This window comes from Camelus dromedarius, chromosome 12 (genome assembly GCF_036321535.1).
Source record: "Camelus dromedarius isolate mCamDro1 chromosome 12, mCamDro1.pat, whole genome shotgun sequence".
Taxonomy (NCBI): Eukaryota; Metazoa; Chordata; class Mammalia; order Artiodactyla; family Camelidae; genus Camelus; species Camelus dromedarius.
In genome coordinates this window covers 51389779-51415222 of record NC_087447.1, presented here as the reverse complement: position 1 = coordinate 51415222, position 25444 = coordinate 51389779, and the positions used below count along the sequence as shown (strand labels likewise).

Sequence of the window (25444 nt, the reverse complement as noted above, 5' to 3'; positions counted from 1 at the left end):
GCAAAGGTGAGCCTTAAAAATGGGTTCAGCCTCTGGGTCCTGTTCATCCATTATTACTCAGCTTGAGCTCTCTCTGGCTTATAATGGATACTGCTTAGTTTAAAGGCAGAGTTTATCTCTAAAGTTCACTAGGAGATAAAAGTAGTACTTTGGGTTTTTCTTTAATTAGCTGTCTAAATACCTTTATATTTAAGAACTCTAATAGCCCTGTGTATAATTATTAGACTATTTTGATGTGTGAATTGCTCCTGTGTTATTTTTTGATGCTGGAAAAGATCTAACTAAAGATACTTTAAATTAAATCATAATTAAAAATTAGACTCAGTTTTCATGAAATTTTGCTGCGCTTCTGGGAAATGAGTAGTTTTTCTTATGTTCTGAAGCTGATCTGACTTAGCAGTGTAGACAGCTAATAGGCTTATCCTTTAAAGTCTTGGAAGAAAATGGATTTTTCTAAATGCCAAGAATGTAAACCACTAAGAATTTGTCTTCAACTCACATTATATCTGTTTGTTCTTTCTTTTTTTGAGGGGCGGGGGGTCGTGTCAGTCCTTCAATATTGTTCTCCTTTATTTTTTTAAATTTTTTAAACATTTTTTATTGAGTTATAGTCATTTTACAATGTCATGTTAGATTCCAGTGTAGAGCACAATTTTTCAGTTATATATGAACATACATATATTCATTGTCACATTCTTTTTCACTGTGAGCTATCACAAGATCTTGTATATATTTCCCTGTGCTATACAGTATAGTCTTGTTTATCTGTTCTGCATATGCCTGTCAGTATCTACAAATTTTGAACTCCCAGTCTGTACCTTCCCACCCCCTGCCCCCTATCTGTTTGTTCTTTGGAGGCTTATGATGCTTATACCTTTTATATGTGGAAAAGTTGGTGAACATTTATTTTACTCTTGCTTCACACACTGTAGGATATGCTGCTGCAATTAAGAAATGCTTTAAATTTCAGAAATTTATGTTAAAATGTGCCACAACATTTGTTTACACTATTAGTCTCCCATATACTAGTTCATTCACTTTCTCTTCTCTGCTTGGCATAATCCTCTTTACTAAATGTCTTCCTTTAGGAGGACATCTGTAATATGAGAACAAATATATGTGTGTGTGTATGCATGACTGGGACATGGTGATGTACACCAGAAATTGGCACACTGTAGCTGACTTCAGTTTTTAAAAATTAAAAAGTTAAAAAGAAGACATCTGTAATTATAGGTTTAGATCACACACTAAATCCTATATGAGAGACCATTCTGGGACAAGGCCAGTTAACTTAATTGTTACTGTTGCTTGTTAATTCTCTCCTATATCTGGTTAACAAAGGTTTCATTTATTTATGACTCCTAATATAGGTGTATGTTTCTAAAGTAAATATTTACTGTAAATTCCAGATGACTTCATCTCTTTAAAAATGAGCATTTTTATTTATCCTGTTTTAAATCTGTAAAATAATTTTTCTGGCCCTCACTCATCCTAGCAATTTAGAGGCTTGCTTATCATTTTCCCCTTTGTTTGTGCATTTATTCAAGATTTAATGAACATTTATTGAGCACCTACTTTATGCCAGGCACTATAATCAACATGAAGTATATAATATGTGGGTGGGCTCTGGTATGGTGGAAAAGAAGGATGTGTCAGTGAATAATTGTAAATTAGCCAGCAACTATCTATAGAGCTAGAACTGTGATGCTCTGTGAAATCCGATGATTCAGAGGTCCATTCAACATTTAATTTATAAACACCCCTTCCAGGACTTGTACTGTACTTCCAGAGTACTATTACTAGTGCTTTGTTAGCAGAGTTGGATTTAATCAGGGTTGGAATATAACAGAGGATGGAGAGAAGGAGACAAGGAATTTGAGAGTGTATGCAAAGGAGTATTTAATAATGATGGCCCATAGAGTCTAAGCCAGGTAAGGGGGAAAGTAAGGACATGAAGGGAGTGACGGACAGTGAAAAGAGGGTAGGGTCAGTGGGTAGAGGTCCCACTGGAGTCAGAGAATTGTTAAAGTAAGTGTACCAGAGGGAGTGAGCTGGAAGTAGAAGTCAGAGAATAGGATCCTTGAAATAGAAATTTTAGAAGGGATGTGGTTGTTGGTAATAATAAGGTCTGGGCCCAGTATGATCATTGAGCTAAGTAATGAGATGGAATGGAAGATGTGACTTTCCATAAGATTACTGAGCAAGAGAATGCTTTGATGAGGGATCATACTTACTTTCAAGATCTTACTCAGATATCACCACCTATTTAAAGCCTTCCCAAATTTCCCAGCTTTTCAGACAAAATCTATTCCATTTTCATGTCTACATTATACTTGTTCATAATAGGCTACAGTCAGTTGTTAAATAATTGTGAGGGCAAGAACCATGTCTTATTTACCTTTGGATTTCCAAGCCTGACAAAAATTATGACCTAATATGAAACATGACTATTTTTTGAGCTGAGCTGAGAAGAGAAGTAATGGTCAAGTGAAAGATTTTGAGGTAAAAAAGGAAACTGATATCACAGTAAACTTGGTGAAGGTAAAGAGAGACATGTCAAACATATTTAATAACAAAGAGCTCAAGTTCTGACTTATCCATGAAGCCTTCCTTGTTAATTACCACTGGTACTGTTCTTGCCTTTCCTAGTTTGTAGTTCATTAACTGTACCATTTTTTAATCAGGTTTTGATTTAAATAACTGCCATTTTCTTACACACCAGCTTTTACTTGACAGCGTCATAACCCTTCTCTGAAAAGACCATTAGATTATTCTTAGCAGGGCCCCAGGTTTTTAAAGCGGTTAAGGCTGTATTCTATAGGACCATTCACCTTGGTCATTAATGTCCTGTGTGGGGCATCACAAATAAAGGGAGGAGTGGTGGTTATTATTTCTGTTCAGTTGAACATACACTGGCATGTATATAAGAGCTCAGCTGTCCTTGGTGAATTAAATTAACTTTGGGAGAACCAGAGAAAGCTGCTGTTGTATAAAATTTGTTGAATTAAAATCAGCAAAGGTTTGTTTCTTTGAAATGAAACTCTGGAGATGTCATTAGTGCTCATAAATCCACATTTCCTGGAGAATTATTAACTGGCTCTGAAGATTATCTTTGTTGTAAGCATCCTAGAGTGCAGAGCTGAATGGCTGCATTGCTGTTTTTTTTTTTCTGCAAACAAGAAGTGAATGGTCTCAGAGTCATTCACACACAGTATTAGAAGAACTTTCAGCATAACAAAGATCTAAGTTACCCAGAGTTGGCTTTCCATCTAATCGCTTTGTCAGTGACTTGCAGCATGACTCTTTTCATCGTATTTCTTTTCCTAATTCACTTACAGGTTTTATTTCACTGGTATAAGTCACTTCTAAAGCTGCAATTTTCATATCTTAGGGAAGTTGTGTGCCTGCCACCAACTGATACCAATACTATAAATTTTATAGATAATAACTAACATGTCTGTGATCTAGGCTCTGCTGTTACCATGAAATCATAATTTTAGTATTATCTGTGTTAGTAATGTTTTTGTAACAATTTTACTTTCAGTAAATCTCATTTCTTTATGTGCTTGTTTTTCACTTAAAGGAAAGAACGCTTGGTGTATGTGGGTATCAGCATTGAAAACATCATTCCTCCACAAGTAAGTTTCTGGTTTGTTGTGTTTTTAAAGAAGAGACTGCCAAAATTGTTCTAAAATTTAACTCATTTTATGTAAGTTATTTTAAGTGTATAGTGTACCTGTTTGATTAAAAATGAAAACTTAGTACCTTAAAGAAGTTACCCTAATCCCCCATGATTAAAGTTATGTGTATGCAGATAGCCCCAAAATGTAATACCACATCTGAACCAAGTTTATAGCTCACCCCTATGAGGTTTATGTTCTTTTGTGTTTTTACCCTAAGTTGGGTAATTTGTTTTTAGCTTCTTTATGTGCTGTTTATGTAAAGTGATTAAAGAATAGTTCAGAGAGATTTGTTTTTTAATTCCCTGCTTCTGGGGTTATCAGAAACTTCAATTTGTGTTCTTACAGCTTGGTTTCTTTGAAGAGGTGTCATTGTTTTGCATTTATTAGTCTAATTTGTAATTAAGAAATCTATATCATGAGTGAAAGTATATGTAACATGATTTCCACTTGAAATTTTCTTAGTTTTATACATAGTTTCATTCAGGCCTATTTAAATCACACACTGAAATAGCCTGTCTTGATTAGTTATTTTTTCCAGCCTCCTGCCACTTTCTTCCTCTAAATCCATTATTTCATTTACTCAGCATATTATCAGTGGATAAACTTCATTGTGATTGTTTTTAAAGGGGGTAATTATAAACTCACAGAAGCGTAAGTTAATACAGAGTGTTTCATCCTTCGATTACCAGTATTCTTTTTAATCTCTGTACTTAGTGTTGCCCTGTTTATTCAGTTTGAGGGGGATCTTCTCACTTTTTTAAACCATTTACATGTACTACCTAGGCGGACATTAGAAAGCCAAGGAACTTTGTTCTGTTATGAGTAAAAACCTGTATATTTATTATCATATTTTTAAACCAGGAGCCAGATTTTTCTGAAGATCATGAAGAAAAGAAAAAAGATTCCAAAAAATCCAAAGCAAACTTACTTGAAAGAAGGTCAACAAGAACACGGAAATGTATAAGTTATAGGTATGGAATCTGTAGAAATGGCTACAATAAAAGAGTGGAAAATGTTTTTAAAACAAGCTAACTCTGATGTATATTCTTTTCCATCACAGTGATTATTAGAAGTTGTACATATATTTCTTATTTACCTTCTTTAGAATTGTAGAGCAGCCAGCCTCATCCTTCCCAAATGTAAATTTCTTCATGTTATCCTCTTCTGTTTAACATACTTTGCCCAGTTTCTTGGAGCAAGGACGTGTGCTTTTAAGAAGGCCCACTGGCACTGCATAGCCTGCCCTGTACTCAGCTTTTCAGCTCCATCTCATCCACATTTTCCCTTACTCCTAGCGTAGCCACACTGTCTTCTTTCAGTCCCTTTGCACATGCTGTTTCTTCTGCCTAGAATTTCTCTCCCATTTTTTACATTGTTAACAACCTTCTCTTGATCAGATCACTCTGTTATATCCCCTCATAGCAACGAGTTCTTCTCTTGAAAGTACTTACCACAGTTGTAATGATTGTGATTTTAATTATTTGATTAATATTTCTCTCCCCCACTGTACTGTTACCATGAAGGTAAGTACCATATCTGTGTTATGCATCCCTCTGTTCTTGACAGCTAGCATAGTGCTTCATCATTGCCTACTGAAAGAATCAATAAATATAAATACAGTACCGTCTGCCACCAGAAATGCCAGAGAGAGAGAAAAATTCTTCCATGGTCACTCTGTTAGTAATTAAACCTAGACTCTAACCTTATCTTCTGATTGTTTGCTAGTCTAGTGTTCTTTCCACTAAATCAGCCTGTCTCACTCAAATAATAAATAATTGATATTTTAATTATTTTAGACCATTGTTAGACAACTTCAAAATCTTTTAACTTGAATAAGTGGAGATGAAAAACAAAGTTGATTTTATAAGACTGAGCTTGCTTCCTATTTATAAACTTTCATCAGTGATCAGGGAAGAGTTCCCCTTATGTAGTTTGCTGTTGTTACTGTTAAAATTTTATAAAATGCAGCAGGATCAGTAAGAGGAAAATCCTTAATACATGTAGGAATGGTGTCCATTTTATTCTTTAAGAAGAAAAAAAATCCTTGAAAAAGGAAAAGTACCATTTTATATAAAAGCATTATAACTAATGAAGTCAAAACCTACTGACAGGAAGTCTAAGTGTTAATTCTACTCTAACACAATGAATGTATTCCTAAAAATTGCCATGCTGTACAAAGTCACATAATAAAAACCATAGGGATTATGGGGAATAGGGAGTTACGGCCACATATTCAAAAACTTCATTAGTCACATGTTTAAAAAAAAAAAGAATCTAATCAGAATGGTGGTACTATTTGACACGTTAAAAGAAATAACATCAATACTACAATAAATAGGACATTTTATGTTGAAAACAGCCCTGGAGTTTGTCTGTAGAAGTGTTTGTGAGAATAGTTGCATTTTGTAATTTATTGTGTAGTGGTAAAAGGGGGCCTATTTGAAATCAGCCAGAAAGATAATAACACCAGATGCAGAAGGCTATGGCTAATAACACACATGAGATGGGCTTAGGAGCCAGTAGATGTTTATAAGGTGTGTTCATTCTGCATTTTGAATATTCCTAAGCAGCTAAGTGTAGTTTTCTACATTTACCTAGTATTTCTCACAAATGGAATTAAATATGAGCAAGTATGAAATGCATGTTATGCTTGAATTACTTCCTAAATATCAGTCATGTTGGAACAAATTTACATTATCAGAACAAGGATTATAGAACTGCATTGTCTTTCAATCCTGATGTAATTGTGGTTATTAAAGGAAGCAGAGATTTGTTTTATTAGCATTTCATCTTGGATATATACCCAGAAGTGGGATTACTGGATCATACGGTAGTTGTATTTTGGGTTTTTTCGAGGAACCTCCATACTTTGTCCCTGACAGCTGCACCATTTTGCATTCCCACCAACAGTGGTACAGAGTTGCTGGGTTCTCCACATCCTTGCCAACACTTGTTTGCTTTTGTCTTTTTCATGGTGGCCATCCTAGCAGATGTGAGGTGATGTCTTATGGTTTTGATTTGCATTTCCTTGATGGCTGATGATGTTGAGTATCTTTTCATATGCTTGTTGGGCATTTGTATGTCTCTCGTCACTTTTCATTAATTCCTTCTGCTTCTTAGTACTTTTTAAAGAAATTTCATGGGATCCTTCATATGCTTTCTCTAATTTTTTTAAAGTTTGATTGTTCAGATTTAAGCTCTAAATACACCTAGAGTTCACTTTGTAGGTGGGGTGCAGCAGAACTGTTACGAGTATAAAGTGTAAAGCACTTAATAAAGTATCAACACAGAAAAAGGACCAACTCCCCCAAGATTTTATCATTACTATCATTTAATAATTGTTTATCACTTTCTTACTGCACCTAAAAGAGGATGACATCAGAGTTGACTAGAAAGAGCATTGTATTGGGGACCAGAAGACTTAAGATTATAGTCCTCACCATGCCACTGATTTGAGTGGTCAGTCCATTGCCCTGGGTCTTGGTTGCCACACCTATGATGGTGGACTAACCCAGATGATCCCTTTAGCCTTAAAATTATATAACAGTAGTATAAGAATTTACTATAAACTGTGTTCTTTGCCATAAAATGTGTTGTGTGATTCATTTCTTTATGCCCTGCTAACGCTATCCATCCAATAGAATTTACTGGTTATGAAAATGTTCTGTTTCTTTGCTGTCCAGTATGGGAGTCAGTAGCCATGTGTCACTGTTGAGCACCTGAAATATGGCTAGTGAGGAACAGAATTTTTCATTTTAATTAATTTAAATATAAATACCCACATGTAGCTAGTAATTACCATATTTAGCATTGTCTTCCACAAGTCACTTTGAGGTTATCCTTTGATTACCTCAGTCCTAAAGTGAAAGGACTTTTGTAAGTGAAGAAATCTTAGGGATTATCGAGTCTTGATCTTTTCTGTTAAGTTGGAGGAAATATCTCTTGTAAGAAAAAGTACGTTTACCTACTTCTATAATTCTGGCCATCTGTGTGAGTTTCAGTAGTAATAATATAATCTCTAATAATAATAATATATTCCTCACACTTAGTATTATTTCTATTCTAGAACACTAATTTTGTTCAGCTTACTTTGTCCTGTGATTTGTGTAATCAGGGGTTGGCAAACTATGGCCTGTGGGCCAGTCCAACTCACTGCCAGTTTATGTATAGCATGTGACCTAGGAGTGGTTTTTACATTTATAAGTGGTTGAAAAAAAGAACCAGAAGGAGAAAATTACATGAAATTCAAACCACAGTGTCTTTTAAATACAGTTACCGTGGAACACAGCTGAGTTCATTCATTATATTGTCTGGCTGACTTGGCACCACAGTGGCAGAGCTGGGTAGTTACAAGAGACTGTACAGTTTGCAAAGCCTAGAGTATTTACTGTCTGGCCCTTTACAAAAATGTTTCCTGATGCCCGGTATAGATGATCTTTGAAAATGAAAAACAACAACTTAGATACTGACTTACAAAACCCTATCTTACCAAAGAAATTGAGGTTATAAGGAGCCAGGTGATGTGGCCCAAGCCCCACAGCTCCAAAGCAGTAGAGAAGTTTCACATTCAGGCCCTTTTTACTTCAGAGACAAATCTCCTAACCCTTATGCCAGGACAGGCTCTAATGTGATTGTTGTATATATTTTAGATTTGATGAGTTTGATGAAGCAATTGATGAAGCTATAGAAGATGATATCAAAGAGGCTGATGGAGGAGGTATGTGTTTATCATTCTTCTTCAACTTGGTCAGTATGTCAACTAAAGTGCCCTGGTTAGAGCAGTGAGCAAGCATATTTTCATATTCCCCTTGGTATGTATCACAGTCACTACTGATCTTAAATGGCTGAAATTCAAAATCATCTGTGGACACAGTGTCAGTGTGTAGACTGAGATCTTACTAATTTTTTAAAAAGTAGTTTGTTTTATGATCTGATATAAAACATAAATGTTCCTCTTCAGATTAAAAAATGTACTTCTGAGGCGGGTTGGGAGGGTACAGCTCAGTCGTAGAGTGCATGCTTAGCATGCACAGAGTCCTGGGTTCATTCCCCAGCACCTCTATTAAATAATCAATCAATCAGTCAAATTACCCCCTCCTTCAAATTTACTTCTGTTTCCAAACAGAAAACTGAGTGAAACTTTGCTTTTGTCTTTCCATTTTTAGATTACTACTGCTACAAAGTCTCAAAAATTATGGATGATCAGAATATAAATGATTGTTTTCAGTTAACCTTTTAAAAATCATTTATTAATTTCATAGTCTCTAACAGGCAACATTAAAATAGAATTTGAAGGTAATTTAATTAAAGAGCTGTGTGGGCAATTACCAGTGCTGCAGTGTGGAGCATTGTGATTTCTGTGTAGTTATTACGAAAGCTCTAGAAAGGATTCGTAATAAGTAGGCTATTGTAGTGGAACTGAAGAGGTCACTAGCTTTTCCAGACATGTATGCCTTATTTACATCTTTACTGCTGAATTCTCACTTTTTCTATCCTGCAAACATAGTTTAAAAAAAAAAAAATGGATTGGCCTCTTTCTAAAGCCGTCTCCAAAAGACAGCTTTCAAGAAGAGATTCTTGAGTGACTGCTAATAGGTATGAGGTTCCTTTTTGGGGTGATGAAAGGGCTCTGGAATTGGTGGTGACGGTTGCACAACTTTGTGACTATACTAAAAACCTCTGAATTATATACTTTAGAAGGGTGAATATCATGGTATGTGAATTGTATTAAAATATTTTTTAAAAGAAGTTCTCCTCACAGTGAACTTCTATTTAGTAGGGTAAACCTCTACTTGGGAACTCTGTCAGCTAAAGTTGTGAGAAAATTGCATATTTGTAGGAAGAAAATGAAGAAATCCAAAGAAAAGCTATTAAGCATGATTAAGTACAATATGTAAATATTAAAGGGAAGCTTTTAATAAATACACAGTTGTCTTTCTCTCTCCTTCCCTCTCTTTCCGTCACCCCCACCCTCCTGCCCCTAAACTCAGGTGTTGGCCGAGGAAAAGATATCTCCACCATTACAGGCCACCGTGGAAAAGACATCTCTACTATTTTGGATGAAGAGAGGAAAGAAAATAAACGACCCCAGAGGGCAGCTGCTGCTCGCCGGAAGAAACGCCGGCGACTAAATGACCTGGACAGTGACAGTAACCTGGATGAAGAAGAGAGTGAGGATGAATTCAAGATCAGTGATGGGTATGTGGTCTGTCAGTAGAACCTGTTCCCTAGATCCAGGCTTGAACAGGGCTGGTAGAGAAGCTTGGCCCTGCTGTGATGGGGCTCTTGTGATTGCACATAGGCAATCTCTTTATTGTCCAGATATTAAAACAGATTCAAGGATGCTGATTTTTGTTCTTTTTAGATTAAAACAAAGTAGGTTGTTTATTTAATATTCAAGATTGTATTTAAATTTCATGAACTGTAATTGAGCATTCATTTGTTGTGTACCTCTGTGCCCTCTGTGCCCCCTTCTGCCACCATGACCATGAGAGGTTCCCAGTCAAATATGAAAAATGGAGAAGAACAAGTAACTAGAAACTGTTCTCTGGTGACCACAGGGGGTTTGCGTTGGGGCAGGTAATTCAGTATGGATGATCAGAAAAGTCTTCCCTGCAGAGCAGCTATCGAAACAATACTGCAGAGTTTCTCCTCTCACATTGTTAATGGAGGAAACATTTAAACCACAAAAAATCATTCTGCATTATTGCTACTAAAATACAGGTAAAGCATAAGTCAGAGTATGTATAAATAAATACATACTAACTTTTAAATATATATAAATAAGTACATATAAATTTAAAAAAAAAGTCTGTATGGAGGAGAGTCAGATCAATCTAGGAAGGTCAAGGAAAGCCTCAGAGTGGAAATAAAGCTTGATCTGCAATTTGAAGAATGAATTGAACAGATTGATGAATTTGGGATTAGAAGCAGTATGAGGAAAGAAAGTATTCTAAGCTGAAAAGTCATGTATCCAAGGCAGCAAGGCATAAAAATATTATGGGATATTTAGGAAACTCCTGGTGTGTCACGATAGCAAGAATGGAGGAGAAAGCAGAGAGTGCCCTGCTGGAGATGTGGCCAGGACATAAAAAGGAACCAGATGATGGAGTGTTTTGTTTGTCATGCATAGGAATTTGGACTCTATCCTGAAGATGATGAAAACCCACTAAAGGGTTTTTAAACACCAGACTAATAGGAGTTTTATGTTTCAGAAGGGTTCATCCTGGCATTCATTGGGAGGATATGTTGAGGGGAAATGAGTCTAGAGATTAGAGAGACTTCAAGGAATTGCTGTAGTAGTTGAGATGGGAGATGAGAGCCTGAACAGAGAAGAGGGACGGGTTTGAGACATTGTCTGTAAGAAGTAGACTTAGGAGGAATTAGTAATTGATCAGATGTGAGAAAGAGAGAGAGAAATCAGGATAAATACCAAGTTTCTCCTTTGAGTTACTGGATCGGTGTTGGTACCAAATACCAGCTTAGGGAAAAGAAGAGAGGTAGGTTAGGAAATAATGAGTTTGCGTTGGGGCATGTTGAATTTAAAGTACATGGGGAATATCTCAAGAGGCCAAAGCAATTTATATACAAAAATAAACATCAGTTCATCTTCATAACTTCTTAAAAAAGGATAGGTAGCAAAACATCTCTTCATTTTATTAACAGGGAAATTGATACAATTATTTAGATATTTTACATCAGACATTGTGTAATGATTCACTGGACTTGTTCAAAATTGAACTCAGAACTCAAACATGGGTTTATGGTTTTAAGTGTACTATTATAATTCATCTGGTTTCTCTTGGACAGATCTCAAGATGAGTTTGTTGTATCCGATGAGAACCCAGATGAAAGTGAAGAAGACCCGCCATCTAATGATGACAGCGACACTGATTTCTGTAGCCGGAGACTAAGGCGACATCCCTCCCGGCCGATGAGGCAGAGCAGGCGTTTGCGGAGAAAGACCCCAAAGAAAAAGTACTCTGATGATGACGAAGAGGAGGAGTCTGAGGAGAATAGTAGAGACTCTGGTAAAAATAATTTGTGTCCACATCTCACCAAGTCAATAAATTTTTATGATTTCCGGAGTTAAGATTTCTTAAATTTCCATTCAGTTGTAATACAAGCTTTCTGATAAAAATATTGAGTTCTATTCTTACAGTTCACCACCGACTAAATCTTTCATGTAAGATATGTAAATGGATATGTTAACTTCATACCAAGTTCATTAAGGATTGTGATGAATCCTTTTGATGCCAGGTGTTTCCATGCCTAGATTTTACCTTCACAGTGTTTTTTGGGAATCATTCTTAATAAGCTGAGAACATTTTTCTCAGATGTCACCAGTTATTTCTATCACGATCAGTGATTTGTTAGTTTTCATAAATTAGCAGTGGTTGATGTTACTGTAACGAAATCAGTAGTGAGAGGCACAGATACCGGTGCTCCGTGGAACTGGCAGGCAGGCAGCTGTCGTCTTGCTGAGGAGTATTACATCCTTAACTCAGGCCAGGCTTACAGAGTTTTTTTGCTTTGTTTATTTAGCTTTTTTCCTAAACCTTTTGAGTAAGTAGAGACATCATGCCCCTTCATCAGTGATTATTTCCTAAGAACAAGGACATTTTCTTACATAACCATAGTCCAATATCAAAATCAGAAATTTTAACACTGAAAAAATACTACTATCTAATCAGCAGTATACATTCAAATTTCATCAGGTATCCCAATTTTATCTTTCATATAATTATTTTCCCTAGTCCAGCATCCAGTTTAGGATTACACATTGCATTTATTCATGTCTCTTTAGTCTCCTTTAATCTGGAATATTCCTCAAACTTTGTCTTTTTTGACCTTAGCATTTTTGAAGAATACATACTCCTTATTTTGTAAAAATGTACCTCAATTTGGGTTTTTCTTTTTCCTTATGGTTATTAGATTGAGGTTTTTGGCAGGAATATCCCAGAGCTAATGTATGTCCTCTAGGTCTCTCCTTCTTATTTTCCCTTTGTAATTAATAAGTAATTCGTGGGAAGTTATTTTGAGACTGTAAATATCCTATTCCTTATCGGATGTTTCTCCCACTAGTTTTAGCATTCATTGATGATGTTCTAACTCCATCATTCCTTTTATACTTACACTTATTACATGGTGTTCTGTGAGGAAGCACTTTCTCTTCTCCCCTATCTGTGTATTTATTTCTTTGTATCAGTATGGACTTACGGATTCTTATTTCAGTTAGACTCAATTTGTCCCATATTTGGCCAGTGGGAACCCCCATAAACTTTTGGCTAGCTGTTTTGTAATACTTGAAATCCACTAGAAAACAAAGTAGGATATGATGATTCATTAGAATTTGTCAGCACTCCTGAAAAGCTGCTCTGACACAATGCCATAGTCTGACTCTGGTTTATTGATCGGAGATGACATGACAAGAACAGCACTGTTAGCAGCACTTCGAGAGTTACAGTAGCCCTGTGTGCCACAATGAGCAGATTTTAATTCCATATGGAAAAAAGCCAAAAATACAACTCCAGTTCTATACTTATCTGAAACAGGTTCATCAAATTTCTGTGGTTAGAGAGTTTAACCTCTGTGGTACATTGTGAAGCGATGACCATAACCGAACAGCCACGTACATAGAGCAGCAGATTATCATGAGGCAGAACAGCAGATTATCATGAGGCTCTTCCCAGGAAGAGCAGTGGTGGCAGCCATGCAGCCGACTGGGGAGCTCTAGGTTGAATGAGATAAAGGATTATGTTAAACATCTTTTAATCTTGGGGATTGACTGCTAACAGGATGCATTGTGAGGTTTGGCATTAAAGCCCCAGATTTACTCATATTATTGAACAATTAAAGATTTATGAAAGTTACTATTCACTTAAAAGTTATTATGATTGAACTCTGCTTAGTAGCTTTACATTTTTTTAATCTAGGTTAACTACATTTCTATTTAGTGGAATTAAAATTTGTACTTGACTTCTTTTTCCTCCCCTCACCCTTTTTTTTTTTTTTTAACAGAAAGTGACTTTAGTGATGATTTTAGTGATGATTTTGTAGAAACTCGACGAAGGCGGTCAAGGAGGAACCAGAAAAGACAAATTAACTACAAAGAAGATTCAGAAAGTGATGGTTCCCAGAAGAGCTTACGGCGTGGTAAAGAAATCAGACGAGTTCACAAACGTAGGCTTTCCAGCTCAGAGAGTGAAGGTAAGGACTAGCTCTCCAATTGAGTAGAAGTTTGGACAAGGCAAAAGTGGAAGTTGTAAAGTGAGCTCCAGATTGTGATTCTGTACCATTTCTTAGGAATTTAATAACCATAATATCTTTGAGATAAAACTCATTATTTTATGCCTGATCACTATTACAGTTTAAATAACTGATACTTGAGAAGATACTAATTTTTAAGGTCTTCATTGTAATAATTCTTCATTGAAACTAGAATAATGTCAGAAAGTTGTGATCTGAACAAGATTTCTTTCACTTTCTTGTTATTGGTGGCCTCATTTTGAAATAATGTCCTGTGCCTTGAATAGCCGAACAGTTTCATACCAAAGGTGCCTATTGTCTCTCTCCACCTTGACAGTGAGCTTCTGTTGGTTAACTGTTTTATTTCCTAATAGCTTTAACTGTGTCCCAAACCAGAAGTGCAGGAAAAGCTCTAAAGTGTGAATTTGTGATATTCATTTAGTCTTTGTAGTTATTCCAGAATTCTTTCCAATTTCATTTTAAATGATTCTAACCCTCACCTTCCCCTCTTTCTTTTTTATATATTTAATTCTCCATTGTTTATGACCTGTTTTGAAGATTATTTGCATTCATAGATCCTTGTCAATTAAGTTTGAGCCCAAGCCAGGAGAGAAAGGGGAAAAAAATGTTTGGATGTGGGAGGCTAAAGACGGGAGGTGAGCATCTGGTTGAATTTGTATTTCTCTTCATGTGTCATTAAAGACAGACATAAATTTGTTAATTCACCTATTAAAAACAAATACTTACTGAACTTGTCACTGTCCTAGGCACTGGAAATAGAACATTGAGCAAAATAGCCAAAAACATATAACTCCCTCATGTAACTCTTACTTTAGTTTGGGGAAGAGAGATAATAAACATGATAAGTAGAATATCTGATATTTTAGGTGGAGATAAAAGTTGTGGAGAAAAATAAAGTAGAAAGGAGGGTTGAGAGAGTAGTTGGAATTTCAGGTAGGGTACCAAAGGAATGTCTTACTAAGAAGACAACATTTGAGTAAAGACCTGAAAAAAAAGTGTTGAGTACATCATACATTTATCTGAAAGAAGGATGGATACAGGCAGATGGAACAACACATGTGAAGGCCTTGAGGAAAGTTTGTGCCTGACATGTTCAGGGGACAGAAGGGAAACCAGGGTCGTTGGAGGGGAATGAGTGAGGGGAAGAATAGTACAGGATGAAGTGGAAAGGTCAACAGGGCCGGGTCATGTAGAGCGGTTGTCAGCAAGCTGTTTGTGTAAATAAGGATTTTGTGAATCGAGTTTTATTGGAACACAGCCACACCCACTATTTTACATATTATCTGGGCTGCTTTCACACGGAGTTGAGTAGTTATAACAGAGACTGCAGGGCCCGCCCTTTACCAAAAGAAATGTCCAGCCTCTGATGAGGAGCAGCGTTGTCCAGCTGAACTTCTGCAGTGATGGAAATGTTCTCTATCTGTGCTGTTCAATAAAGTGGCTACCTGCATATGACTGTTGAGCACTTGAAATATGGCTAGTGTGACAGGAACAGAATTTTTAATTTTTATTTAATTTTAGTTAATTTAAATTTAACATAACCACACGGGATTAGTAGCTACCATATTGGGTAGTGCAGTAGGCCATTGAATAGACTTTGGATTTTATTCTGTGTGAGATGAGAAATATTTGAAGGATTTTGAATGATATGATCTGACATGTTTTATTTGCTATGGGAGCTGTGTAATGAGTAACTTGAAGCGGACAGGGAGAGAGTCTAGGAGACTAGTTGGGAGGCTATTGGAATAGGCGAGGTGAGCAATGATGGTGAGACTAGAGCAGTAGCAGAAGAGGAGTGAAAAGCAGTCAAATTATGGATATATTTTGAAGGTAGACCCAAAGGATTTACTGCCGGGTTAGATGTGAGAAAGAAGGGAATCACAGGGGTGGGCTGTATAGCTGAGTGATAGAGGATGTGTTTGGCATTCACAAGGTCCTGGATTCAATTCCCAGGGCCTCTGTTAAGGGAAGCAAAATTTAAAACAATTTTTTAAAAAAAGAAAGAAAGAAGGGAATCAGGGATGACTGAGCAGTTGGAAGAAGAGAGTTGCCAGTAGCTAAGCTGGTAGAGACCAGAACAGCACAGGTTTCAGTAGGAAGTTTAGGAGCTCATTGGGGTTGAGTTACCTCTTTAGAAATCCAGGCATAGATGTTGAGTAGACAGTTTGATACATGAGTCTGGAACTTAGAGATTGGTTGCCTAAAACAAATGAGAGAGTCATCAGCATGCAGGTGGTATGCAAAACCATGAGACTAGGTGAGATCACCTAGATGTAAGTATAGACAAAGAAGAGGAGACATTTAAGGACTACCAAGGTCATTTAACAATACGGGGTGAGAGTTAGTGCAGTATTTCACATATCTGGAGTTGGGTGCCCAGTTTGAATCTTTCCTTATCAGTATGTCTGCACGACTGTCTAATTTGAGAGCTAAAGGGAAGGAGTGTCTTAGTTTGTGACCATCCTATAATCATTTAATTCAAGATTCTGCTCTTTCTTAAAATCGTAGGTGAAGTACACTGTGAATCATATTGGGCATTGTTGTGGGACTGAGAGGAGAGAGAAATCAGGCCAGTCATTGAAGGAAAATATGTATATACAAGCAAGTCTGAAAGCAGGACATGGGGTGAATATGGGAGGAAAAGGAGAATTACTTAAATCTGTCAGTGGTTAACTGTGCCAATGGCTTAAATGTGCTGTTTATTCTAGAGAGCTATATGTCCAAGAACTCTGAAGATGATGAGCTAGCTAAAGAATCAAAGCGGTCAGTTCGAAAGCGGGGTCGAAGCACAGATGAGTATTCAGAAGCAGATGAGGAGGAGGAAGAGGAAGGTAAACCATCCCGAAAACGGCTACACCGGATCGAGACAGATGAAGAGGAGAGTTGTGACAATGCTCATGGAGATGCAGATCAGCCTGCCCATGACAGCCAGCCCAGGGTCCTGCCTTCAGTACAGGAGAGCACGAAGAAGCCCTATCGGATAGACAGTGATGAGGAAGAAGACTTTGAAAATGTAGGCAAGGTGGGGAGCCCCTTGGACTATAGCTTAGTGGACTTACCTTCCACCAATGGACAGAGTCCTGGCAAAGCTATTGAGAACTTGATTGGCAAGCCGACTGAGAAGCCTCAGACCCCCAAGGACAACAGCACAGCCAGTGCAAGCCTGGCCCCCAATGGGACAAGCGGTGGGCAGGAGGCAGGGGCACCAGAAGAGGAGGAGGATGAGCTTTTGAGAGTGACTGACCTTGTTGATTATGTCTGTAACAGTGAACAGTTGTAAGACTTTTTTTCCATTTTTGTGCTAATTTATTCCACGGTAGCTCTCACACCAGCGGGCCAGTTATTAAAAGCTGTTTTATTTTTCCTAGAAAACTCCACTACAGAATGACTTTTTAGAAGAAAAATTTCAACAAACCCTGAAGTCTTTCTGTGAAGTGACCAGTTTTGAACTTTGAAGATAAATAATTGCTGTAAATTCCTTTTGATTTTCTTTTTCCAAGTTCATGGTCCTTGGTAATTTCATTCATGGGAAAAAAAAAATCTTATTATAACAACAAAGATTTGTATATTTTTGACTTTATATTTCCTGAGCTCTCCTGACTTTGTGGAAAGGGTGGATAAGAATGCATTCCGAATCTGTGAGGGCCCAAAACAGAATTAGGGGTGGGAGAAAGCACTTGTGCTTTAGCTTTTTCATATTAAATATATATTATATTTAAACATTCATGGCATAGATGATGATTAACAGACTGTTTAAAAGTTCAAGTCTGTATTGTTGCATATTGAGAACTGTAGATAACATCATACATAAGTCATTTAGTAACAGCATTTATGAAATCAACTTGTTTACTACTGGAGATAACCACACTTAATAAAGAAGAGACCAAGAAAATTCCATCATAAAAAACTCTAACCTAAGTTTCTGTTATAGCAGAGTTTCTTGTTTTAAAAAAAGAAAATCATCTGAAAAGCATTTGTAGAGTAAAATGTATAATGAAGCTTTGACAACCAGATTGTGCTAGCAACAAATTTTTTAAAACAGCTTTATGCAGTGGTGATGAGGTGGCCTTTATTTAATATGTTATCATGGAGAGTTATTCGTGAAATGAGTGTGGTCTTTCTTAAGGCCCAGGTGGACTATAAACTTTGCAGATAGTGTAACTCTTGTCTTCTGGCCACTTAATATTTAAATATCTGAAATACCATTTAAAAAGAAGTACATCTGTACAAAACATGTGAAGAGATGGATGTGAAGCTGACAGCGGTATTTTAGCACATTTGAAGAAGGGGAAAGGATTTTCAGGTGAATTTTAACTGGTCTATTCTTGCCCTTAGTATCTACTTCAAATTGAAGTCTACAAACAAAGCAGTTCCTTTGGGAGGTTTTCAGTTTGAGTTTTAGCATGTGTGTGTGTGTATGTGTGTGTGTATGTGTGTGTGCTGGAATTTCCTATCTGCCTGGATATATTAGCAGGGTTTGAATGTAGTTTTGGCCTTTGGCCATTAGACTTCTATTAAAATTCATTAATAGTCACATGACCAACATAGAGTTGATTGAAAACCACCAATATACTTAATAGGCATGACATCCATTTCAAACATCTCAACACTTTGAAGATTAACCCTTTGTTTCAAGAAAAAGGGGTTTGTAACTAACTAAATATCTAACATGTAATTGACACTAAAATATGAACTTTGTCTTATTTAGTTTCTGTTACAGCTGTAAAATTTCAGGCAGAGCCATAAATAACATTGTATAAAGTGTAGCACTTGTGATTAAACCTTGCCTGTCAAATTCTGAAACCTTCAGCCGTTACTTCTGTGAATACTTTTGCCCTGGGATTGGGTTTTCTGTTCCAGTGTTGTGTCTGTTGCCGGCAATGGACACACCATATCTGCTGCTGGCCCAAGGAACTTCATTAATTTTCCTTTCCAAATTAAGCATTGTATGTGCTAGTCAGTGTATAGTAAAGCACTTCTCTTTTTTATTATTAAAAAGCTGGCATTAGACTTGCATTATAAATACCTCTCCAGAAACTTTATACTCCTCTTTTCCTTCCTCAACAGGTGTTGCCCTTAAATCTTATCTTTTGCCTTGAAAGTTTATAGCTGTTGTTTTTCAGCTGTTGGTTCTTGTTTGTTTTGTTTTGTTTCACTTTAGTTCTGTAGTACCTGCCCATTAATATTTTTGCTTTGATTCTAGCAATGTATATGTATCTGTATAAAAAAATAAAATAATGAAAGCAGCCTAAAAAGAGGATGCACCAATAGCATGCGGTTCCAAGCAAGTTGTGATTTTTATTTTGAGACAATGTTCCACTGGAAGGGAGGGGAAGGGCTTATATTCACAGACAGTAAGCAGGGCTATGTAAGGAGCCACATTCATTTGCCAGGCCTGCTTTCTGGCTAGGTTTCTTTCATTTATTTGAAAGAATTTGGAATGTTAGCCTTTCTAAGTATCTAAAACAGGCAGGCTATAGAAGGATTCTATTAATAATGCAAGGTAAGTGGTTAGAATGTGCGGGTGGCCTATCCTGCCCCAGTCTCCCTCTACCATTTTAGTCCTGCAACTGGGTAAAGCCACTACCATGTAGAAACACCCATGTACCCTGTCTCTACCTCTGGACACACCAGCTTCTGCTTCAGTGTATTACTTCTCTTCAGTTAAGTAAGTGACAAGAAATATTAAATCGATAGATTATTTCTTTTACAGGATGCCTAATGTGAAATAAGGAGTTCTTTTTACCCTTCCGCTATAGAGAACAAAAGGTAATTTTTATCACAGTAAAGACTGAATATTCCATTTAGCAAATGTCCCACTGACATGGGTTATGATACCACTTTTGCTGCCTGTTATTTACCAAACTTGAACTGTGAGTATGAACTTGATAGTGTCTCCCCTCTCATTCTTTTACATTGTCATTAAACCAGTTAACTATGTTTCATCTACAAAGAGTGCAGTCCAAGCACCTGATACTTAATAAATTATTATTATGCAGATAGATTAATTATGGCTGATAAAACAGTTCCAAAGCAGCTCTACTGCTTGCTGTTTAGATTCAGTCCCTGAAAGAGTTTGTGTTTGCTGAAATACTAATTCTGATCATGCTTTGAAGAAGTTGAAAAGGAACAAAAATTAGGGAAAAGTGAATGTTCTTTATCCAAAGACATAATTCAGTCACTAGGAACTGGACAGAGTATAGGAAAGCAGCGATTCATCTAGAGTTCAGAACACAGATCCTAGCTGTTAGAGCACTCACCTTGGATTCAGGCTCACTGTACCTGCTATATAACAGAGCCCTTTAATACTTTAAATCCCCTTTTTGGAAATACAAATTGGATTCCCAATATCCAACACCACAGTCTATAGCAGATGTATTAAGGGGAGATGTAGTTTAGTACTCAAAATATTTAGTTTGCAGTTTCTGTAAAGGTTTGAAGACTAGCCAAATTTTCACAAAGCAGAAACTTTGAATTAAGATACGTGAAAAGAACTCAAACTGAAAATACACATTTTGGTTTTGTATATTTGTGCTAATGAAATAGTGTTTCGTGTAAATGTTTTCTGTTGTTGGCACATTTCTAGGAAATGATGGCAGAGATATTTTCAAGAATATAGTTGATATATTGAGGTTGGTTTTCCTCGGCATATCTTTTTCCAGTTGGTCAAGGTTGCAGATTTCGAGAATAAATAGGAATTTCATTTAGAATAAATTTATTTCTACTGATAATTTTTTAAAACAACCTACCAAAGAACCAAGGACTTCAAATTCTAAGACATTGAAAGATTTTTAAACAAATTAATTTTAACAAGATATTACAAACTCCAATTTTTACTTTTCAGTTGATAGAAGCCATCCTGTAACATGCATTTGGGCAAAGAACATATATATTAAGAAAAATACAGGCATTTACTTACTTAGAGTTTAAAATGGTGTGGAAATGTTAGCTATTTTTACGTGGGATTGATGGAATTTCCTTTGTTACAAGGAATGCCTTTTTAGCTTATGTTTGTGGGGACAAGAGATGTTAACCATTCACTAGTTTGTTCTACTGTACAATTGAAAGGAACCTAATGAAGCTACAAGTTTGATATTCAGAAAAAGTTATGAACTCTGCCCTTCACCAACACAGTGGAGCAGGTACCTGATTCATAGCATTTCCTCACAGATAGAGTACAACTTTTTAAAGACCCTGATCTTTTTTTAGATGGAATGAACATATATGTGTATGTATATATACAAAAATTAATATATATATACATACTTTAGATGTTAGAAGAAATAAAAATGAACCCTTTGAAATTATCATTTGACATTATAAAAAAGAAAGACATAATTGTAACTGATAAGAAATTATGAACATTATTTAATTACAGAAAGCCTAGAGAAAAATAGTGAAGTTCCTCTTCTTGGTTTGACATCCTAAAAATATATTTTCTGGTTCTCCCAAGAAGCAAGAATGCCAAGACTGTATACCTTCTGTATCTACCTAGTCCTCTGCTTAATATCTGTTATTAAACTTAACTTAGAATAAAATCCATTCTTATTTTATCCACACAAAGGTACCCTATGTGTACCTTTAAACCTACCTTGAAAGTGGCAAGCTAACTGCTGATTTACATTGTTTTTATACCAGTCCTGAAAGACAAGACCCTTTGCTATCAGTGTATTTAAACTGAGTTATCGTGTTATGTGTATACTTAATAATTTGTTTTCAAAATACTTCACTCTTAAATTATCATTAACATTTTTGAGTGCCAAGAATTGCTAATTAACTATGTGACACATATTGAAGATAGTCACTCCCTAGCAAGCAAGCAGTCATAAGCCAAAATGCAGTGTGCTCAGTATGTAACTACTCTAAAAGGTACACTGAACATTGCTTTTTTTATTCATATAAACCCTCTCAGAAATTGGTTAGAATATGATTCCATAGTGAATTTTTTTCAATTTGGTCACATAAGCTCAATTTTTTTCTCATTTTATATTTATACCATTTCGCTCTGGGAAATGCTGCAAACCCAATTCTGGCACACTGTAGTGATTTCAGTTAATAAAGATTTTTATTTTAATAACTAAGGTGTCTATCCTATGCATAAGTTATATGAGAGGGCATAACAAGTTATTAGACAAGTAGAAATCTATTAATTAAGCTCCTTAGACATTATGAGAAAAGACATTTTTAAAGGAACTACATTTGTGTTTTTTGCCAAACCGGTACAAGCTAGAAAATGCACTAAGGACTGAGTGATCTGCCTTGTTCATTTTGCCACTGGATGATGTAAGTTAAGAATGGAATTGTTAACCCTAACTATATATTTTCTTGACTTTCATCAGTTTCTAAAGAAATCTAATTTAAGTGTTTGGGGTTTGTTTGACCTGTATTTATTGAGTTCTGATCATAGACCAGGAGCTAGCTGCATGTTATGCTTATGGATGGCCAGAACACAGTCATTGGGAAACTTAATGGCTCAAGACCTTCTGAATCATTTAACTTATTTTGTATGTTGCAAAAAAAAAAGTTTATTTTGCTTGAGAGTCACATTTTTTATAACTGTACAGCTTTTAAGGGATGGGAGGTGGAAAAGTACCCTAAAATAGGATGTAGATTTTTACAATTGTGTTTATGCTAGAACATCTACAGGTGCATTATGTAATTAAACCTAAAATTGTTAAAAATTTTGTGCCATGGTCTTTTTCATTCTCCTGCCCCTTAACAGAGTTGGTGCATGTCAATACTGCTATATGGAGAAGCCTTGAAATTAGGCTAACCACCCTGTCTCCAGAGCTTTAAGATCATTGCATGAAAATTACACACACATACACACACAAACACACACACACAACACGTATATACAAACATGTAGGCACACATACACACACAGATCTAATTAAATTAGTGTAAATGGATTTTCGACTTTGGAACAGCTATAATAGCCTAAATTTGGCAGTTAGCAGCATATTCTTAGAGTGTGATTTTCACGATGCCTAACTAGGGTATTCTCAGTATTGGTCTGGTTTTTGTTCTCTTATCAAAGTAGTTTCTTGATCTGCATTGTAGCTTGCCCAAACCTGCTAGGAGGTTTTGTATACCCCTGAAGGGAGTGTTGTGTGCTAGGATAGGGGCTGGGGTGGGACAAAGCTTAGTTTCTTTTTAATCTATAAAAGAAGGAAAAGCTAGAATTGTTCAGTTTGGTTCTTGTAGACTTCATTCAGTAGACTTAATTCCACAGGATTATTTGCTGGAGGCATGGCAGGAAGGGATTTCTGATTCAAATTCCAATTCCCTTCTTAATTGATAAAAAGTATTTTGCAGTCTTGTAGAGTCGCCTGTTCTAGCAGTCTCTTTACATAGCACATTTTACCATGTTATACTGACACCTTTGTTTAAATGCCAGTACTTTCTGTTATCTGATAATTTACATTCTAATTTCTTACCTTTGTAGCACAAGTATATTCTTGTAAAGAAGTAAATTCATAACTTGTACCTAAGTTACCTTTATCTATTGTCAGTTAATGTGGGATGTCAGTTTCTTTCTGTCCTCATCCATTCAGAGGTGAAGCCTGGGAATCACGAATTTCCAGGCAAAGAGTACAAATTCCAGGTAAGAATTTGTAGATGGTATATGTTAGACTTTCATTTTAATTTTACAGTAATAGTAGGCTGGGATCCAGGGAGTGTTTGATCAGAATGCCTCTTGGATTTTCATACATGCTTATATGAAATGCTTTATTTTCCTATGCATAGAAAAAATTATTCCTGGAATAGGTTCTCAGAATGCTTTATTTTGTTTCTAGGAGATGAGAGCTAAAGCAGAAGCTCCAAGATTAGCATAAAACTCGAGGTAATAAGGAATGTGATGTTAGTCAAACAGGAGAAGCTGGCATGCTCTCTGCCACATATAATGTACCGCATGTGTGAGGGGGGGGAAGAGATTTGAAAACTGGAAATGTGATTCCAATAGTGCACAAAGTAAATTTTGTGCATAAAAAATATGGGAATTCCTGGTAGTTTAAAGCTTCAGGGGTTAACTGCAGTGTATGAACACCTAGTGTGTTAGAATTGCAGTGCATAGTTGTTTAAATAAAATATTCCTTGTGAGTGATGACCAAAATATGTTGTGGCTCGTGCCAATATTTTTGTTAATGAAATGTTCAGTGTCTCACTACAGTCTGATCAGAACTCTTGGTGTTATAAGACCGGCCTAAAGCTGTTTTATGGCTGTTGGCCTAACTGTGTAACTTTTTTCTTTCAAAATGTTTTATTATAATACTTATGTCATTTCTTTCACGTAATATATGTCAATTGTCATAATAAAAAAATTAAATAATCTGATGTATTTAGCATGATGTGTTTGCAAACTTAGTTTATTTTCAACTCTGTGGCACACAGAAAGTTAAGAATTTTCTATGACAGCTGATGAAAGTTGAAAATTTTTACCACCCCAGAAATAGATACTACCTAGAAAGTAGATTTGCAAGTGCGTCACTTTCCCCAAAAATAATTTTTAAGGCTGTTTGCCATGGATGTGAATTACAGATATTAGAAAGCTATTCTTGAGGTCTATCTTTGGCCTCTGGAGAATTGACATATTAAAGAGGCCTTGGACTTGTTCTGTGTCACCCTGTGGGAGCACAGAACTAGACCAGAGGGCAGAAGCCATAAGGCAAAAGCTTTCCTTTTATTCTATGGAAATTCTTTTTTACAGAATTCTCTAATAATAACCGTAGGTGTGAATTCTCACCACTAGGGGATGTTTGGGTGTAGATGGAACTGCCATTTGGCAGGAGTATAATCAACAAATTTAAAAAGGGGTGAGACCAGATGACTTTTAAGGGGCCCTTTCAATCCTGAATATAATTCTCATCTACAAATGTTGATTTGATAGATTTTCCTTACTCTTGGAATACAGTAGGATTCATCGAGAAGTCATTTTTTTCCCCAACAAACTAGTTCATCACTATATGCAATTCTGATTTAAAATATCAATAAACCACTTAGGTAAAGAACTTTGGTGATCAGAATTTCACTTAATGGAGTGAAAACTGATCCATGCTGGCAAGAAATGACCAGCTACAATGCTTCTTAGTGATTTATTTGAAATGTTCACTTAAACAGAATTGGTCAAAGGGAGGTGAGATGCTGTTTTAGAAGCTAAGGGTGACAGTGCTATGGCAGCCTTGAGAGAGTTCAAAGGAGGCTTTTCTGGAGCTGCGAGTGGGGTCCAGAACATGACTGTCAGCCCACATCCCTTTCAGATTGAGACCAGAGGATGTAAAATAGTTACTTTCTTTCAAAAACTGCCAATTGGTTCACTATACTGTGATCATTTAGTAGTGATAGAATTATAAAAAGTAATGAAAATACTCTACTGAAACTAAATTAAATGTTGGGTGAGATGAATGCTTGTGTCATTGGGATTCTTTAATCACTTTGCATGAGCTCTTTATGATCCTAAAAGTCTAAAATGAAAAAGAGGAAGAACACTA

At 36.2% G+C, this 25444-nt stretch overlaps 1 protein-coding gene across 2 annotated transcripts in view; it reads left to right on the top strand.

Annotated features, from left to right (window-relative positions):
- The window catches only part of RSF1 (remodeling and spacing factor 1), a 124594-nt gene extending 100304 nt beyond the window's left edge, over positions 1-24290 (top strand). Inside the window, exons 10-16 of one of the 2 annotated variants that reach the window (XM_064492742.1) lie at positions 3584-3638; positions 4545-4654; positions 8333-8400; positions 9674-9881; positions 11493-11713; positions 13743-13892; positions 16661-24290. In XM_064492742.1, coding sequence (XP_064348812.1) covers positions 3584-3638; positions 4545-4654; positions 8333-8400; positions 9674-9881; positions 11493-11713; positions 13743-13892; positions 16661-17232 — 1384 coding nt within the window. In that variant the 3' untranslated portion in view covers positions 17233-24290. Of the gene's footprint in view, positions 1-3583; positions 3639-4544; positions 4655-8332; positions 8401-9673; positions 9882-11492; positions 11714-13703; positions 13893-16660 lie in introns of both variants that reach the window. The other variant, XM_010990046.3, reaches the window with a different exon arrangement.
- The last annotated feature ends 1154 nt before the right edge of the window (positions 24291-25444 follow it).